This window comes from Aegilops tauschii, chromosome 2 (assembly GCF_002575655.3).
Source record: "Aegilops tauschii subsp. strangulata cultivar AL8/78 chromosome 2, Aet v6.0, whole genome shotgun sequence".
Classification (NCBI taxonomy): domain Eukaryota; kingdom Viridiplantae; phylum Streptophyta; class Magnoliopsida; order Poales; family Poaceae; genus Aegilops; species Aegilops tauschii.
Genome location: NC_053036.3, coordinates 578,817,500 through 578,832,690, shown reverse-complemented (window position 1 = coordinate 578,832,690; position 15,191 = coordinate 578,817,500). Strand labels below are relative to the sequence as shown.

At 46.8% G+C, this 15,191-nt stretch overlaps 2 protein-coding genes and 2 long non-coding RNA genes across 5 annotated transcripts; 3 read left to right on the top strand and 1 right to left on the bottom strand.

The window, feature by feature from the left end:
* The first annotated feature begins 336 nt into the window (after positions 1–336).
* LOC109766291 (uncharacterized) lies at positions 337–2,655 on the top strand. Its single transcript, XM_020325055.1, has 2 exons — positions 337–1,521; positions 2,293–2,655. Exons 1-2 carry the CDS (start codon positions 337–339, stop codon positions 2,653–2,655), a joined length of 1,548 nt encoding a protein of 515 aa, XP_020180644.1.
* A 1,343-nt stretch (positions 2,656–3,998) lies between these two features.
* LOC120973758 (uncharacterized) lies at positions 3,999–6,815 on the top strand. 2 transcript variants are annotated; one of them, XR_006670629.2, is made up of 5 exons: positions 3,999–4,374; positions 4,676–4,742; positions 5,328–5,569; positions 5,862–5,929; positions 6,570–6,815. It is a non-coding gene; the product is annotated as an uncharacterized lncRNA (long non-coding RNA). The 2 variants fall into 2 exon arrangements; XR_012203357.1 differs by having other exon boundaries at positions 4,676–5,569.
* Positions 6,816–11,247: 4,432 nt separating this feature from the next.
* Positions 11,248–11,967, top strand: LOC109766297 (60 kDa jasmonate-induced protein-like). Its single transcript, XM_020325064.2, has one exon. The coding sequence runs from the start codon at positions 11,248–11,250 to the stop codon at positions 11,965–11,967; it is 720 nt and encodes a 239-aa protein (XP_020180653.1).
* A 552-nt stretch (positions 11,968–12,519) lies between these two features.
* LOC123497400 (uncharacterized) lies at positions 12,520–13,602 on the bottom strand. Its single transcript, XR_006671102.2, has 2 exons — positions 13,543–13,602; positions 12,520–12,949 (listed from the first exon to the last, which is right to left on the bottom strand). It is a non-coding gene; the product is annotated as an uncharacterized lncRNA (long non-coding RNA).
* Between the last annotated feature and the right edge of the window lie 1,589 nt (positions 13,603–15,191).

The following is a 15,191-nucleotide window of genomic DNA, read 5'->3' as shown; positions in this document are numbered from 1 at the left end:
CATATGCCGTGTTAACTCTCACGTGTACATGGACTTATTTAGTAGAGGCACTGCAATACAAGCAGCCAAACGGAGCACACGGCAGGAGCAGGGAGGAGGGTGTTAGACGTGGTAGCTATACATGCGGTGGCTTGGTCAGCGATGGTTGCACACCCGTCGTCGCCGCCGCCGGAAGCTTATCTCCTTCCCTCTATCTCGCTAACACAAACCGCAATGGTCACTTATTAATCTCTTCTCTCGTCGACTACCACCCTACTCCGGCAACCACTTCCATTTCAAAAGTCCAACTCCAAACTCCTCTTCCAAGCGGCGCTTGAGCTCGGCGGCCGGTCAGCCATGGCTTCCCACCCATCGTCGCCGCTGCCGGAACACCCTATACCACCCGCTCCCACCACCATAAGTGACCTCGGCGACGACCAGCTCCAAGAGATCCTCATCCGCCTTCCGGACCTCCCCAGCCTCGCCTCTGCCGCCTTCACCTGCCACGCCTTCCTCGGCGCCGTCCGCTCGTCCCGCGCCTTCCGCCGCCGCTTCATCGCGCTCCACGCGGCCCCGCTCCTCCCTCGCTTCCTCTCACACACAATAACTGCCTTCCCGGCCTTACGGCGCTCCTCCGCCAGATTCACTCCACTCAAAGACGATGACACTTCCGAGTGGGTGGTCAATTTCTCCGATCCTTCGATTGCCTACAACGGCTCCGTCGCCATCAAACACCGGAGCACCATGCAGGGAGTTTGGTACAACCCCCAAATGATGGCCCTGTTTCTCCGCCCCAAGGAGCACCACGACTTGCCCGACGGCACCATCCTTCGGTTCCACACATTCTCCTCCGAAGATGATCAGAGGCCGTCCCGTGTGGTATGTGTCCGTCACGACTACTCACGGCCTTGCGCGCGCGTTGCTGTCTTCTCATCGGACACCATGGAGTGGCAGCTTTTCCCGGAGATCGCGACGCTGCCGCCTCAGGGCTTCAGGAGCACAGCTAGCACCGTGCTGGATGGGTTTATATGTTGGCAATGCGAGTCCATTAACGGGGTGGCTATCAGCGAGTACATTTTCGTGCTCAACACAGACACATTTCAGTTCTCTCGAATGGATCTGCCGCCGCCCTTGAGAAAGGTACGTCAAACATTTCAGATTGGTCAGATCAATGATGGGAAGCTCTGTATCGTAAATGAGAAGGAATGCACGTTTAGCCTTTGGATCTGGACAGCCAGCGATGACGGCATTGAGAGATTTGTGCTGCACAAGACGTTCCCGTTGTACACTCGCTTTATGGATGTCACCAACTGTTCAGTGAAAGATACAATCTCAGTGCGGCTTATGACGGTTTTCAATGGCTTTTTGTACTTTGCAATTCGCCCATGGAGAAATTACGTGCATCAGTTCAAATCCCCTGAGTGGTTCCTGTCCTTGTCTCTGGAAACAGGGGAGCTGAAGCAGCATCTTAAGAATAGAAAGCAGCCTATCTTCCCAGTCCATCCCTACTCGGTCTGGCCTCCTTTTATGGAATACATCTCGGTAAGCCAGCCTATTCTTGTGTGTGACCATGGTGGTAATTAAGGATTCCCTCTTATGTTTGGTCCATAAATTGTATCCAATGATGTGTGATTATATTGCTATAAAGATATGCTATCGGTTTTAGTCAAAGTAACTCGTAGTAGAGGACCTATAGCAGTGCTATTCAACTCTTTGTCTTAATCTCTTGAACCCAAGAATGGATGTGTTTTTAATCATCGAATCTTGAACATTCATTTCTTTTATTAAGTCTGAACACTTTTTCTATTCTCCAATAAAATAAATATAATGTTAAGATGATTACAATTGGATAGGAGTTTGTATCCTATAGATATTGCACTCTAGGAAAAACATACGTCGCCTTGTGTTTGTATCCAAAGGTTTCTAATTAGGGGTGTTTTCGTGAGGATTCTAATTAGGGGTGTTAAATCCAATTAAACATTCACCACTCGTTAACTCCATATAATCTTAACATTATTTTTTTATTCCATTATGTTAGTTTGATTTGTAATTAAGACACTCAAATCTGATTAATAACCGTTGTTAATTACATCAAATCTTAACTGTTACTTTTTCAATTGCTTTCGTATTATAATAACAGTATATTTTAAAGGTTCTAGATGGCAGTGGTGTATCAGTAATTTATTTCACTTTCATTGCTTCTGTCAAAGCTAGCTAAAATGATTAGAATCGCCAGAATCTATTGCCTTGCACATATTTTCTGTGCACAAAAACTTGCATTTTTATTTACACGGAATTTCCTTTTTGTCATAGGAGGATTCAAAATCTGAGGTTACTGGAAACAGTGTCGAAGATGGTTCTGAGATCACAGGAAAGGAGTCGTTTGTCCTTATAAAAGCATTACGATCATATAAAGAAGCTTTGATAAAGGATGGCGCAAATGTTGCCGAGATAGAGGCCTTCTCGCTTTGCATTGACATTGAGGACGAGAAGAACTCTCTTGTGAGGAAAATCATGGCTTTAGATGAACTGTTAAGAACTGTGAGAGATCGTGTCTTGAGGGCGGGTGCAGACCCTGAACTCGCAGACTGTGAATTCTACAGACAGAAGATCAAACCAGAGAGCTGGTGGAAAATGTGCAAGGGAAAGTTATGGAGAGGTTTCTGCGCTAGCTGAATAAGCCTATCCATCAGGAGCAAGTCAGTTTTTGTTGCATTGGTACTTCAGGTTTTAGGTTCTGTGATGATGGTGCTAGGTTTCTGAATAAACACTGATGGTGTTGTGACCATCATCAGTATTCGGTATGACTGGTTGGCAGGAGACTTTTTCTAGAAGTGCATTTATGTACGTTAGCTTTCGTCAGCTTATCTTTCCATTTTTCTTTTAGAAGTGCATCTATGTGCGAGCAAGTTTGAAGATCATATTAAGGCGTGTGGCCATTCTATGTTGCATAATAACTGTAATGTGGTAACTTCCTTAGATTTTCCATACACCGTGATGCTTGTAATGTGAAATCATAACCGCGTTGCTTTTTTATACAAAATGACCAAAAGATTAATGTGCTATCCACCTGCCGGCTGATTGCTGACAAAGATCGGCAGGGTCGAGAACCATTGGATGAATGTGATCAAGCGGCCACCTGCCAGCTGCTGCAACATAGGTGACGTGGCAATCTGACCGCAACATCAGTCATGTTGTATCCGGCCGCAATATCAGTCATGTTGCAATGCTGAGCCGAACGAGCAGCTTGTCGGCCGCAAGCAGGACGGTGACCGCCAATCGTGTTGCGCGGCGCTGCTACGGGGCGGCGAGGCGCTGCTTCTGCAACGTGGCCGCTGCTGTGGTAAGGATGGACATGACAACATGGCGTTGCAGTATCGGCGCGCATGCAGCAGCACACCGTCCCCAAGCGTGGGCTTGCAGCGGCATGTCGTCCTCGAGCGTCGGCTGTAGCATCGAGTAGTTTGCGGTAGCCGCGCATAGCTGACAGCAGCGTGCTTGTAGCAGTTGATGTTGGGTGCTTTGTGAAAACCTAACAGACATAGTCGATGTTAGGGTATTTTCAGGGGAAACTTATTAGGGGATTTTCCCTGAAAGTCTGTTAGATGAGAGAAATAGTGAATTGAGTTGTTTAAGCACACTAACTTCGAGGTACGACACCTTGAGATTATTATACGCAAGGTTTAGTCGGAGTAGGCTTAGTAGCTTTCCAAAACTAGGGATTTCTCCAACACTACCAGAAACTGGATTTTTCCTGTGTGTTATACCTTTTCCTGTCGGGTGAAAACTCACAGAAAAAACTATATTGCTGTCGGTCCCGGCCCGGCCCACAGGACTAACCAATATCCCTGGCGTGGGTAACCCACAGCGAAAGTGAAGCCCATGTTTGGCGCCATGAATTCAGCCACGCGCGCCAAAACGAAGCCCGTCCCGCCGCTGATCGAGCTAATTTTTGGGCTGCCGCTCACCGTTTGGAAAACTTGGAATAAAAGCCCCAGTGAAAAAAGCTCAGTCATTCCCCACCCGAGCCAGCCAGCGGCGCTCCCAAATCCCAAATCTGGCCGCCTCCAGCCAGCGGTGCCCCCAAATCCTAGATCTGGCCGCCGCCAGCCAGCGGCATCTCAAATCCCTCGTCGTCCGTAGGCTGATGCGCACCAAATCCGTCGCCAACCTGCTGCGCCCCAAATCCCTCGCCGCCGGATGCGCCTCCTCCAACCTCTCGCCCGCCCCATTCGCTATATTCGCTGGGTTGCCGAACAAGGAATGGCCGCCTTCGGAATATCGCCGTCAACTTCGCCTCTACCTCCAGAGGGTCGTCGTCAAAGTGCCCGCCGATGTCGTCAGTCGATTGCGCGCCATCGAATCCTTGTTCGAGTGCCACCCCTTTCCATCCAGGTACCACCCTTCCAGATCCATTTTTTTTGTATTCCCTTCTTTAGGATTTGTTTCCTTTTCCTGATAAAATTCATATGTGAGTACCCCAACTGGATTCACCAGAAAAATAACGAGAATTGTCTCCTTCCTCATTTGTTGGGTACTGGTAGAAGAAAATGGCTTTATACAGACATTGGTTTTGAATAGGCAAGGTAGTTGATGTCTCTCCTCTGCAACCGTATGTGTGCAAGAGATTCTACTAGTACTAGAACCACAACTGCTTTTAGAAAGTCTGTGATATGTTTTGATTTTCATCTTCCAGGTTGCAGGACTCCTAAAAAATCACTTCTTCAGAGGAGGGAAACAGAGTCCAACTGTTAATTGTAAAGGTAATGGACAATACTGCATGCTTGTTATCATTTAATATATCACTGGTTTCTCAAATATAGCTCTGCATATCTTCTTTTCTGGTTCTGTAATCATGGGTCACCCCTTCCAATATTTGTATGTTGTGTATCAACATGTAATCGGAAGTTGAAGCTATTGAGTAAGCAGTAACAGTGAAGATTGGTTACCCAGTTAATTTTCTCAAGATCGAGCAGTAAATAAGAATCTTGAAAAAGTCACTAGCAGGTTCTATACATAACCTATCTTTTGTCTTGTGTCGGGACACATGGCGCATAAGGTTTTTTACTTGTGCTTTCACCCTTCCAAAGTTTAAAATGAATAATTGTATGGCGTGTTTTCTCCTATATATTACAATAACATTTGATGTCTAGTATGCTCAAGATCATCTAGTCTGTTTTGAGCCAGTAGCTGCTATATTTGTTCAGTCTTAAACTCCTAATGTTACTTTCCATTCTATTTCCTTATGATTTTTTTATGGTCTGACTATCGAGTACGTAACAGTTTTGCTCTCTAATTTGTTTGTCCATACCCTTTGATTTAATCTCTTTCATTATTTTTGGATTTAGGAAGAATTGAAAAAACTTCACAGGTTATCACTCAATGTCAAGAAATTGAATATTATTCGTCCCAATTAAGTGGTGCTATTCCCTTTAATATTTTGTTGTTGTATGCACATCAACCTATAAATTAAATATTGGTCAACATGTATTTGAGGTCTGGGTTTTCTAGTTTGCAATTCATCTTGAGTAGGAGCAAAATTCAAGATCTGGGATCTACGAGAGATGCAAGAGCCTTTGTTCTAATCAAGGTATTTTTACTTTTGCTCTCACCCTCGTCTCCAAACTTTTATCATTATTAATTGTCAAATCAAGTTGCCTGGTGTACATTCAAACAGACCATGCTATGTTCAGTGTGCCCGACATCATGAGATCAACATTATTGAGCCAGTAGCTGCTATGTTGGTTTAATCTGCAGACAACCTCTTTCTATTTCTTTGGGGTCCTTTATTGTCTAACCATGCAGTACTGTAAAAATGTATTATCTAGTTTTGTTTGTCAATACCTTTTGGTTTCATGCTCTTTCATTCTGTTATGATTTAGGGACAATTGATCTGTTGCATGGAAGGAAGATGATCAGCACAACAAGGAGGCTGCAGCAAGAAGTTAAGGTAATCAATAAAGGCAAGAAATTATACATACTCTTCTGAATAAAGAGCTACTGTTCCCTGCTGTTACATTATTGAATAATTTCATAATGCTTTGGTTTTCATTGTTATGGAGATGATGACGACTTTACCCATTTTTCTCGAACATCTGAAATGGGTAGACTTAACTCCTTGTTATTTTCTTATTATAAAATTTTGTGGTTATGCATCATTGAGCAGTTGCACTTAAGAATATTTACATTGGTACTGTGATTTGAGCCAGACTTGCAAGAATCCTCTAATATCTCATCTATTCAGACTGTTAGCTGTTCTAACTAATCCAGAAGCATGTGGTTAGGTTGCCATTTGAATGGATTTTTTCAATTGCATGGTTTGTATAAATCTGAGATATTACTCTAGAACAATTACTCCATTATTTTCCGTATAGCTGATAAATTAGGTAACTTTGCTGTGACAAAAACAAGTTGGGTATATATGCCACTGTTATTGCGAGAAACCGAGATATCAGATTGATTATGCTTATTATATCTTATAGATATTGTTCCTGTTTCTTGATACCTTTTTGTAGCAAAGTGTTGACACTTGCACTTTTTTTATGCGAGACACTTGCACTTTTTTACAAGTTCATTTATGTCCACTGCAGGGTAACCTTGAAGAGAAGCTTGCAACTTAAGCTGTAACAAAACATTATGAAAAGAGGTCTCACGCTGTGAATGTTTAGTTGATGCACTAGTGTTTTTAGATGTTGCGCCTCTGTTTTCATTGTCCTTTGATTCATGTATGCAACTTCGATGGAATTGTATCCGAATTATGTGAATTTGTAACTCCATGGTTGATGGAAGCTATTGATAGTGATGTTTCTCTATTCTAAACATTCAGAGTAATGAAATAGCTATGTCTAAGACCATCAATGTTAAGATTTTTTTTTTGTTCATTGGATTCATTTTTTCCTGGCGGTTATGAATGACAGGGATATGCAATTTACACGATTTGCCAAACCTGACGACTATGTATCCCTGTGAGTCCAAAACCGTCAGAGAAACAATGAAAACCGACAGGAATAATGTTCCTGGCGGCCAGCCGACAGGCATATGAAAATTTCCCTGTCAAGCTATGCCTGACGACTAACCCTGACGGCTGGCCGACAGGAAATACTTTCCCTGTCGGTAAACCCTATTTTCCTGTCGGGTTTGGGCTCACAGGAATGTTTCAGTTTTTGGTAGTGCAACAAGACTATTATTTGATAAATCTACCAGTACTAGAACAAAAGCATTGCCAAGCGTACCACATACACTGGTTGGACCTGACAGCCTATTCTCACCAAATTCTGAGTAAATTGTCAAAAACCACCACAATTTCAAGCGACTTCTTTAAAAATCACCATTTGACTAACAACCTCACTGTTAAAAATACGTTTGGAGCAATGAGTGCTTGATGCAAATCTGGCCCCGTTTGCGGCACAATGTAGGTATATCACATGCTAGGCCGGGCCCGATAGTGCTCGCTCGCATCACTAGTTTTTTTTTCCATTGGCTCCTCACAAAAAACAACTAGCAGCCGGTGAGTTGAAAAAAAACGAGTACATACTTTCTGATAGATTTGACGAAGTTCAAGAATTTAAAAAATTCGCCGATTTTAAAAAAAGGGACATTTCCTTTTTTTCCCCTAATTTCCGCCTGGTCTCATCTTTACCCCTAAAAAAGCAGTGCTCAACTTTACCTCTCTTCCGTCTGGTGCCCTTATGGAAATACCCCTCCGTGCCATTTTCGTCCGTTCAAAGTGGTTTGACCGTCAGATGGACGTTTTCTGGACATAGTTGCCCTTGTGTGCATATGCCACTGACATGTGGGACCTACCCTTAGGAAAAAACCTCACTCTCTTACAGGTGGACCCCACCCTAGAAACTCTCTCTCTCTCTCCTGACCCGTCGAGCCCACTTGTCAATGGCACATCCTGGCGAGGTCATCGCTGGCGACCAAACCACACTGCGGAGTCCGGATCGCAGTTGTCGTCATTGAACACTTGAATAGATCTGAAGCACCTGACACCAAATCTCACCACACAACAAAATATCCAAACCTCCCTGCCTCAAGGACACGACATGAATCAATGTCGGGGCGTCGTTGGCTATGTCCAAATGGATGAACTCAAGGAGGGTCGAATTCTGGAAAACAAACTAGAACAGAGATGAATCCACGGGCTCGCCGACGAAGCTTGTAAGGGAAAGTTTACCGTGGCCGTCAAGGAATAGGGGACAAAAAGCTGAAATCTACAACATTGTTACTGATTTGTTTGTATTAACAAAAGTAAAAAGTAAAGATGGCATAAAGAAAAGAAAAAGGAAAAAACAGCGGGGAAAACACCGAGAAACAAAAGAAAACCGCCCCTTGGAAAACCCTAGACAAATGGAAAATAAAAAAAGCGGTAGGGCCCTCAAACGCCCGTGGACGCGCCCCGGCACCAGGGGCGGAGCCAGGATTTGAACATAGGAGGGCGAAGAGGACAATGCATGTGCAAGAAATGCAGGGCCAAAGTATATCGATTCTTAAATAAGCGTCGATATCAAACAAACAAAGTTAATTTTCCTCTTGCAATTACATTGAAATAGCTACATTTTTATTAGCTTAGATAGATGTATATCTACGCACAACAGGCCCATCAAACCATCAAATGTCAAACTTTGCAGTGATTTCACTTCTAATATATATACATGTCGCTCTGCATTCTGATTAGTAGACCGAGTGGTTAAAAGAAATGGCTTCAATTGTTAGTCATCGGTGGTCTCTTCTTCCTCATGCTTTATGCAATTCTAGACTTCTAGTTAGTACAAAAACGGGTATACAATTTGTAATTGAATCTAACTAGTGGAACCTTAGTCCCAAATTACTTGTCTTAAATTTATCTAGATACAAATGTATTTATAATACTAAACCGTGTCTAGATACATTCATGTGTAGACAAAATCTAAAACAAGTAATTTGATATGGAGGAAGTAGTTTGTATACTCTAAATGTAAAATAATATATCTATGTTGCATACCTCACGTTGAGATTAGACAAGCACACAAGCTGTGCTGTGAGAACCGAGAGGCGGAGATGTTTGCCAATTAGTAGATCAGCATGTGGTAGACTCATACCGGCGCACGGAATCCGCACCTTCGTCAGGTCGTCACTGATGCTGATGGTCTACCGCTCGATTAAGCCTAGCTACGTGGCGGCGGCGGCGGAAGGATCGAGATGAAGTTGCCCAAACAGATGGCAAAGCGATGTGTGTACTGGTCCAATCGGGGCCTGCAGACTAGCAGATCAAGCCGATTATATACATGGTCTGTGGGCTATCAATTGTGGGCTTGGGCTATTCAACAGTACGTACTGTAGAGGTGTCAGGCCTAGGTGTTTGCTAATGACCAGATAATCGGAATAGACTGCCCTAAAAAAAAATTCGGAATAGATGTCAAACTAGGCAGCAAATCCTCCTACGAATCCAACGTAGTCCCCGCTGAGTGTCGTTGAGGGGGGCCGATCGATAGGGGGGTCTGGCCCCCGCTCGCCCCCCCCCCCCCCCCCCCCTTGGCTCCGCCTCTGCCCGGCACTCACAGGATACTTCTTAAATCATGTCATCCACATCTGTGTATCTCATACCTGGTGCCCGATATCCGTATTGAAGCATGCAACGTAGAACTAAACAATGTAGATCATCGAAGGGAAATAGAAATGCAGATTCCGATCACCAAAAGATCACCAACAAATATCCAAAAGAACGCCAAGTTCACATAATCCACATAAAAGAAGGACAAGTTTAAACTAGATTACAAAAAACTTAAAATTAAAGACAAAGACGGCGGAGCTTCACTACTTTCTCGCTGGCCCTTTGCTCTTTCGGTCACCGACACTGGGGTAGGCGTTCGCGGCAGGAGGCGGATCGTCGGAGTCGGAGTCCTCATCGGAAGAAGAAGAGGAGATGACGATGCAGCCCTTTAAACGCCAGACAGCCCAGTCCTGCTTGCGCTTCAGCTTGGCCACCCTCACCGCCTCTGTCACTGCCTTCGCAGCCTCACGCTCAGACTGCTTAATGGCTAGCCAGAGTGCTTGGTGTTCTTCCTTGGAGCCGGCGAGCGTTCGTCTCCACGGTCATAAGTGAACGGCGATAGACCCATGCAAGGAGCCGCTCTTCCTCATCGGCAACCCGCGGCACCGGCGAACGGATTGCTCCACTGCCTCCATCTTCCTTGTCCGGTGCCTCTCGCGGCGGGCAGTGCGCGCCTCTGATATCGGGGGGGCAGGGGGGCGTCAATGGCGCCGGCGGAGCGGGCACTAGAACCCACCGGTGCCCTTGCCGAGCAGCGACCGGCAGGCGAGGTGGATGACGGAGGTGGCGTGGATTGAGACGCCCACGTGGAGCTGTGTGCGAGACGGGAGGGGCCGGCTCCGGCATAGGCATTACACCGGTGGGCAAGCAGTGAGGGAGCAGATCCGGAACTGGCCCACCGTGCTCACCCCGCGACCGCTCCATCACAATTCAGGCGGCCCAACTCCTCCCTGTCGTTGATGGAGCCGTCGGAGCGGCTGCCCGAACTCGACATGCTCGCCGGAGATGGGATTGGAGTAGCTACCAGACCGAATCAAAGAAGGGGAGGAGAAGAGACGAAGCGGGGCGAAGTTACTGTAGGGTTTTCAGATTGGGTTTTTTGTGGGGTCGAAGTGGGCCGGGTTGACATGGCAGACGCGCCCTGGCCGCCTTATATCTACCATGCATTTGGGCTGGATATGAAGGGCACCAGACAATCCGGGCGTTTGAGGCCGGTTTGAGGCACCCATGTGAGTTGCCTTTTTTTTTACCGGTCACTGACAGGTCTGTCTGCCCGGGCATTTGAGGCCGGCTTAAGGCGTCTAGCTGTAGATGCTCTAATTGTGTATTTTAGCCATGTTATCATTAGAATTCCACCAACATTTTTGTATTTTTTCAGCTGAAAATGTTGTGTTTTTTGGTCATGAATGTTCTGCTTGATCTTTCATGATATACGATGATTTCAGCAAATCACGGAGTGCTCATCACATCCTTGCGATGCAAAAGATAGAGGTTGGAATTGAAGCACGCGTCTGCTGGTGCTGCAGGTTGGAGCATGGGCAGTAAGTCACACTCTTGTTGTGCCATTTCACGCTGCTTTCGTTGCACTAGCTATAGCAGGCAGGAGCAAATCAGGTGTGCAGTGCGATGGGTGTGCGTTGCCACCGCCACCCTAAGCTATATAGACTACTTCATTCATTGTTCAGTTCATTGAAGAGAAGAGATCGATAGATCGACCCACCCATAGATTCGCCATGACCACCTTTCTGCTCTTCCTCATACTTGCCCTCGCCGCCGGCAGCAGCAACCACGGAGGAGCAGCTGCTGCCGCCGCCGGCGACCGACCTGACCTTATCGTCCTGCACATCCATGGCAGTAGCCCCCCAAACGCCTCCGTGGCCTTTCAGACCCACGACGTCTCCTTCGCCGGCTTCGCCAACGGGGGCGGCCACTGGCAGGCCTTCCCAGGCCTCGGCCACCTGTTCCCGACGTCCACGCCGCTCCCGTTCGGCAGCAGCTACGACGACCTCATCGGCGGCCTCGCGAACCTGCCGGGCGTGCCGCTGGGACGGCAGGCCATGATCGAGGCCGCCCGGGTGCTCTCCGCCTACGACCCGTCCGCGGCAGCGGTCGCCGACGTCGAGCCAGTCAAGCGCGCGCTGGCAACGCTCAAGGTGATGCTAAGCGAAACACAGCGGCTGCAGCCCATCCACGAGACCGTCAGAGGCGGGTGGGAGAGCGAGTCCCGCGTCGCGCCCGAGCACCTCCCCTACATCGACCACTGGGACACCATGTCCTACGAGATCATCCGCGCCAACCGGACGGGCAAGTGGAACGGGCCCTTCGCCAAGATGCTGGAGACCCAAGCCAACATCCGCAGCCAGGAGGAGGCGCTCGCCGTCGTCAGGGTGCTGCTCCGTGCCGACTTTGAGCAGGTGCTCGAGGCTCACGGCACCAAGATCAACTTCCAGTAAACATGCATGCATGCACGCTGGTTTAGACTTCAGATTTGTGCTCCATCTCGTATCGAGTCCATATGTTTCTTTTATTAACCATGTTTGTGTTGTTACTTCACTCAGCTTGTGAGCTTCAATATGTTCTGCTCATGAAATACACAATGGTGCTAAAACTTTGACATGAAATTAATGTTGAAACTCTGAAAGAGATTATGCATGGAGAATCACATTATCTGAGACGTGCTCTCAAATATATCTCACAAAAGCGTCTTATGTTCAGCTCCGGCTTATTTGAATTTGGTCTTGGTTAATTATCTCACATTTTTGTGCTGCCTGCGCCACTTTGCCTGTTCTTGCTGCCGAGGTGGGCACTGGCTACAGCGCATTGCTCTTGTTTTCGACAAAGAGTGAATTTTATTGACTCAAAATAAAGCATCAAGCAGATACAAACAGAATCAAGGCATGCCTTTGCCACCCATGAATCGACTCGGTTTGACTAAGTTTCAAATACGGTTACTAATCATAGAGCCGCCTTGGCACCCGAAGCAGGCATTAAACAAGGCACAACAATTCCAACATAAACAGAACAGTATCAAAGCAAACAGATTATAGCATAATTTTCCCTTAAACAAAATGACTGGTTCAATGTTCGACGACTGATTGAAGACACTACAAACAAACTAAATGAACATCCATGACTACTCAACTTCAACATAAAACTAAGATGGACGATGCACACAGCGCATCATGTAGCAAGCAGGCAGGCTCACAGGCCACCACGGAGGCGGAGGACAAGGTGGAGGGTCGACTCCTTCTGGATGTTGTAGTCAGCAAGGGTGCGGCCATCCTCTAGCTGCTTGCCAGCAAAGATCAAGCGTTGCTGGTCCGGTGGGATGCCCTCCTTATCCTGGATCTTGGCCTTAACATTGTCGATAGTGTCTGATGACTCCACCTCAAGGGTGATAGTCTTGCCAGTCAGGGTCTTCACAAAGATCTGCATCTGCAAGGAGTAGACAAAAGATTTTAGGATCACATGGTCAGCCAACTAACAGGTAAAACATCATAAACAGACTGGTATGAGAAACATGAGACAGATGTGGTCATCTAGAAATATCTGGTGAAGATTTCAGTTTCTTCAGTCAACCAACAAGCAACCGATCAAAAGTTAGAAGGTACGAAAAGAAGCACCTGATCGATATGCAAGGAGTTTATCTGTTAATCTGAAGGGCAAAATTACTGGAGTATGATACTATATGATGATAGGATGACATCGTACTAGTACAGGTCACATCGACAACTGATTTGGTGGCATAGCGTAGAAGGAATCATCGATATGCAAACAGTTTATCTGTTCTGTAAATTAGACAATGAAAAAATCCCACAGATCGCCAGTTTCACTGCGTGTTGGATCGATCCTAATGTACCCTGACGAGTGATGATAAAGAAGATCTAGAAAATTCTCGAACCACAATACACCTAGCTCAGTTAATGTAAAGTAATAGCTCAGAAAACTTGAACGCAAACAAAGTACTAGCTACTCTATGCGATCGATCGGGAAGAACGGCAGAGAGATTAGGAGGATTAATTAGTTACCTTGATTGAAGAGGCGATTGGATGTGGCCTTCTTTTCGATGGTGCTTTCGATCGGTGGAGAATTGGAGATACGTACCGCCGACGGGAGGAGGAGCACGATATTTATGGATTAGTGGAGCCCGAGTGCCCGACTCAACGGCGCGTGGGATCTCCGGTACAGTTACCGCCACGTCTGGCAGCCAATTGGCACGATCCACGTTGCACGACCTCCTACGTGTTTTTTTTAAACCACCTCATGTGTTTTTTAAGACAGTCTCACGAAGCTTTTATTAAGAGCCTATTCGGAGTTCCTTTGCTCCACAACTCCGCTCTTGAAGCAGGTGGAGCCGACCCGAATATGACAACTCCCCAGAGTTGGTAACGTGGAGCGGAGCGAGCTGCAGTCAGAAATCATGGAGCGGGGAAAGTGGCGCTCCACAGCTCCTAAAAATGGAAGAGTTCAGCAAATTTACGGAAGGCTGCCACTGATAAGTGAACGTACCGGTTCGTTTTGAGTTATATCTCGCGTGTCGTGCTCATGCCTTTTCTATGGGAGCTCCTATTCGACGGGTTTTGCGTCGAACAACCACGCGACCCACGCAGAGACCCTACGACTGGGCCGGCTCAATAGTGGGTGTTGTAGCGAGCGCACCTGTTGGTTGTACAGTAGTGCAGCGATGTTAAAAAGAAAAAAAAGCGTTTTGAGTTATATCTCTCGTGCTCTTACCTTTTCTATGAGAGCTCCTATTCGACGCGTTTCGCGTCGAACAACCACGCGACGCACGCAGAGACCCCGCGACTGGGCCGGCGCAGTAATGGGCGATGCAGCGAGCGCCCCTATTTGTTGTACAGTAGCGCGGCGATGTTAAAAAGAAAAAGGGAAGCGCGCAAAATCCTTACTAGGCTTCGAACTTTGGACCTACATCTTATGTAGGAGAGCAGCTGTAACACCCCGGATGTAACTTTCCATATCTGTAACTCCAACTCTTGCCATTTCTGGCTATGTGATATGATATTTCCTTCATGGTTTGGTTTTTGTCTTTCGTTTTGCATTTTGTTCATGTCATGCATTTCATCTCAGGTCATCATGTGTATCTCATTTGCATTCATGTTCGTCTCATGCATCCGGTCATTTTCCCCATTGTCTGTTTCGCAATCCGACGCTCCCACATGCACCCTTGCACCCCTCTAATCTCGTTTCGTGGAGCGGGAGAAAAACATTCTCGGAATGGGCCGAGATTTGTCGAGTAGCCTTGGTACATCACCGGTAGGCCGCCTGTCAAATTTCGTTTCATTTGGAGGTCGTTTGATGCCCCAACGGTTAACCGGGTAACCGCTAAAGCCCTCTTTTGTTGCAGCCCAACACCCCTCCAAAATAGCCCACTAGCCCATCTAAACACCTTCCATGCTCTCCGTCGTTGGATCACGATCATGTGGGCGAAAACCGCACCTCATTTAGACTCTCCTAGCTCCCTCTACCTATAAATATGTCCCTTGCCCCGAAATTCGCGGTGCAAACCCTAGCCTCCTTCCACCTCGCGCCGCCGAACAAATCCTCACCGCCGCCGGACATGTCCACCGCCATCAACCACGTCGCCCGGACCAATCCCGGGGCGACACGTCACCTCCGCCGTCGCCCTCCTCCTATCAGGAACCGCCACCTGTCCTCT

What these genes read in the sequence shown, in the direction of transcription:
- LOC109766297 (XM_020325064.2), top strand. Translation starts at nt 11,248, where the DNA reads ATGACCACCTTTCTGCTCTTCCTCATACTTGCCCTCGCCGCCGGCAGC.
- LOC109766291 (XM_020325055.1), top strand. Translation starts at nt 337, where the DNA reads ATGGCTTCCCACCCATCGTCGCCGCTGCCGGAACACCCTATACCACCC. An exon ending in CTTTTATGGAATACATCTCG is followed by an intron (nt 1,522 to 2,292) that starts GTAAGCCAGCCT and finishes TTTTTGTCATAG; the next exon opens with GAGGATTCAAAATCTGAGGT.